At 41.9% G+C, this 2,499-nt stretch overlaps 1 protein-coding gene across 1 annotated transcript; it reads right to left on the bottom strand.

The window, feature by feature from the left end:
* Positions 1–1,125: 1,125 nt before the first annotated feature.
* Positions 1,126–2,264, bottom strand: LOC118018060 (ATP synthase-coupling factor 6, mitochondrial-like). Its single transcript, XM_035016535.1, has one exon. The coding sequence runs from the start codon at positions 1,533–1,535 to the stop codon at positions 1,209–1,211; it is 327 nt and encodes a 108-aa protein (XP_034872426.1). The 5' UTR covers positions 1,536–2,264; the 3' UTR covers positions 1,126–1,208.
* Positions 2,265–2,499: the final 235 nt, after the last annotated feature.

Consider the following 2,499-nt stretch of genomic DNA (forward strand, 5'->3'; position numbering starts at 1 on the left):
CCTTTGTGAGGTAACTGCAGTTAATATCTGGTGGCTATACACCTGGCAAAATGGTCATGAAGATTAATAAGAATTTAAAATTCACTGGAAGAAATACAGTGTTATATGTAGTCTTTTTTTTTTTTTTAAGATTTTTATTTATTTGACAGAGAGAGACACAGCGAGAGAGGGAACACAAGCAGGGGGAGTGGGAGAGGGAGAAGCAGGCTCCCCGCCGAGCAGGGAGCCCGATGTGGGGCTCGATCCCAGGACCCCGGGATCATGACCTGAGCCGGAGGGAGATGCTTAATGACTGAGCCACCCGGGAGCCCTGTGTTGTATGTAGTCTTGAGTTATATTTATGGATGACTTATTCCTATGTAATAGAACAACTCTGATTCAAAGAAACCTGCTTAAGATTACTGGCTTTCTCTCAAAAGAATTGAATTTTTCGGCCTCATGTCCTGCATTCTGGCTCGTACAGAGAGCTTCTAACACAGTCTTGGAGGAAGAATTAAACCTTACCTTAAAATCAGTTGCAACACCAAAGGTTCTGGATGTGGCTGCTTTTCTTTCACGTTCACACAAATAATCAATAAGGTCTATGGAAATGGCTTAGCACAATGGAGTTTGCCATGAGGTAAATTGCTGAGGTAACCTCTGTGGAGACTGATTTTCAGTATTCATAACATTTGCCAAAATGGAACGAACGGTATGCAAATGTTTTGCATGTAGAAAAAGCATGCCAGTGTCTGTCCTCTTCCCTTCTAGGTTGATTTTGAAGTGTCCTGTCTAGACTTTGGAGGTTTCTTGGAGTAACAGTCCCTACTCCAGCTTTCTTCCTTTTGTCTTCACTCTTTGCTGAGACAGTGGATATTTTCAAAACTCTCCCTTAGGAAAGAAGGCAAAGAACAGAAGCCTCTGGATTCTTAACCACTGATAACTGTGTCCATGGTACGGTCCTCTAGGGTGCTTCTCAAGGAGAGTAAAAATAAAAGCAAATGCTTCAAAATAAAATTAGTCCTTCTTATTTAAAAATAAACTTGTAGGGGGAGGTTGGTGATGGTCATAACAAGCAAATAAATGATAAGATGTCAGAACTCCAAAAAACAAGTGAGGATCATTGCTCTGAGGACTTACTTTTTCTTTGCTGAGAAATGTATGTTTATTCTGATACAGTTGTACAACTAATCTAGGACAAATTACCAAATAAATTTTACATTCTTTCTTCAGGACTGGGGTTTTTCGATGACTTCAGATATAGGATCTTCAAATTTGAAGTCTGGGAACGTATTCATGTCTGCTTTACCATACATTTGCTTAAGCTTAAAAAGCTCCCTCTCTAGGTCTTGCTGGTACTCTGGGCCAGTATCAGCGGGTCCTCCATATGCCTGTCGCTTAGTTCTGTATTCTCTAATCTTGTCCACAAAGAGTTTCTGTACAGGATCAAGTTCCTTATTCAATGCCACCGCTGTAACACCAATGTTCCTCCTCAAATGAACTGACACTGCAGACCGAATGAGAGAGGAGAACCTGAAGAGCCTCTGAAGAATCATGGTGATTTTGTAACGGACGGGAAACGTCTCGGAGGCGGTCTTGAGGACTTACTTTCTAAAGAAAGCATCCTGCATCTGCACAAGTGTCTCTTACACATATGCTAATCAGCTCCACTGATAATTTTTGCTTTTGGTGTGTTTTCTTCCTGCCATTGTTTTATGTTATTTGCTAGACTTCATATGCACATCCGGGGAGGAACACATTTGCTTATCATCCAGTCTGTGGGGGAGCTATGTTGGGAATATGTAACGGTCCTTTGTGCGAGATGTTCCCTTTCATGAAGTAGAATTTGGTGAACGCTTTTGAATAATAACGGTTTTGGGTGAATGAAAGAAATCAGGGAGTACAGTGTGGATTTATATCTCCATTCATCTTAAAGCATTTAAATATTTCTGGACATAATGACCTCCCAATTCTTTCCTCTCTTCCCCAAATAGATCATATTAACATGAAATATTTGAAGTGTGGCATGGTAGTGGATTCCTGAGCACTTATTCTTATGCTCTCTTTGCCCCTGGAAATAGAGAACCACTTCTCTCCAACCATGGCCTATAACAAGGCTTCTTAGGTCATGCCTAAAGCAGCTCTCAGAGGCTGATAAAGACCTTGTGTTGAAAACGGACATACCTCACCCAAATTCTTTGAGAATATTACTATCAGGTAGCATTCAGGCACACGAATCCACATGCAGAGCCCTGCCCCTTGTGCAACAAGGATCAGGTGGTTCTCTCTGTCTAGGTCTTGCCTCCCTTGGAGAGCTAAGTCCACCTCCTGGGTTTCTCATCCTTTGCTTGGTTGCCTCCTTGAGACTCTCAGCATCATATTTAAGTCCTCTTTCTGACTGGTTATCCTTATCATTCTCAGCTCTTTCCATCTTTCTGGCTTGGTCCCTACTTATTTTATTGTTTCGTATCCTCCCCCAAGTTTTCTACCCCGACTCTTCTTCTGCCCCCAAGCTCCCGA

This window comes from Mirounga leonina, unplaced genomic scaffold (genome assembly GCF_011800145.1).
Source record: "Mirounga leonina isolate KUSES-001 unplaced genomic scaffold, KU_Mleo_1.0 Mir_170, whole genome shotgun sequence".
Taxonomy (NCBI): domain Eukaryota; kingdom Metazoa; phylum Chordata; class Mammalia; order Carnivora; family Phocidae; genus Mirounga; species Mirounga leonina.

Bases quoted from the DNA above. Each gene is read 5' to 3' on its own strand.
- LOC118018060 (XM_035016535.1), bottom strand. From the start codon at position 1,535: ATGATTCTTCAGAGGCTCTTCAGGTTCTCCTCTCTCATTCGGTCTGCA.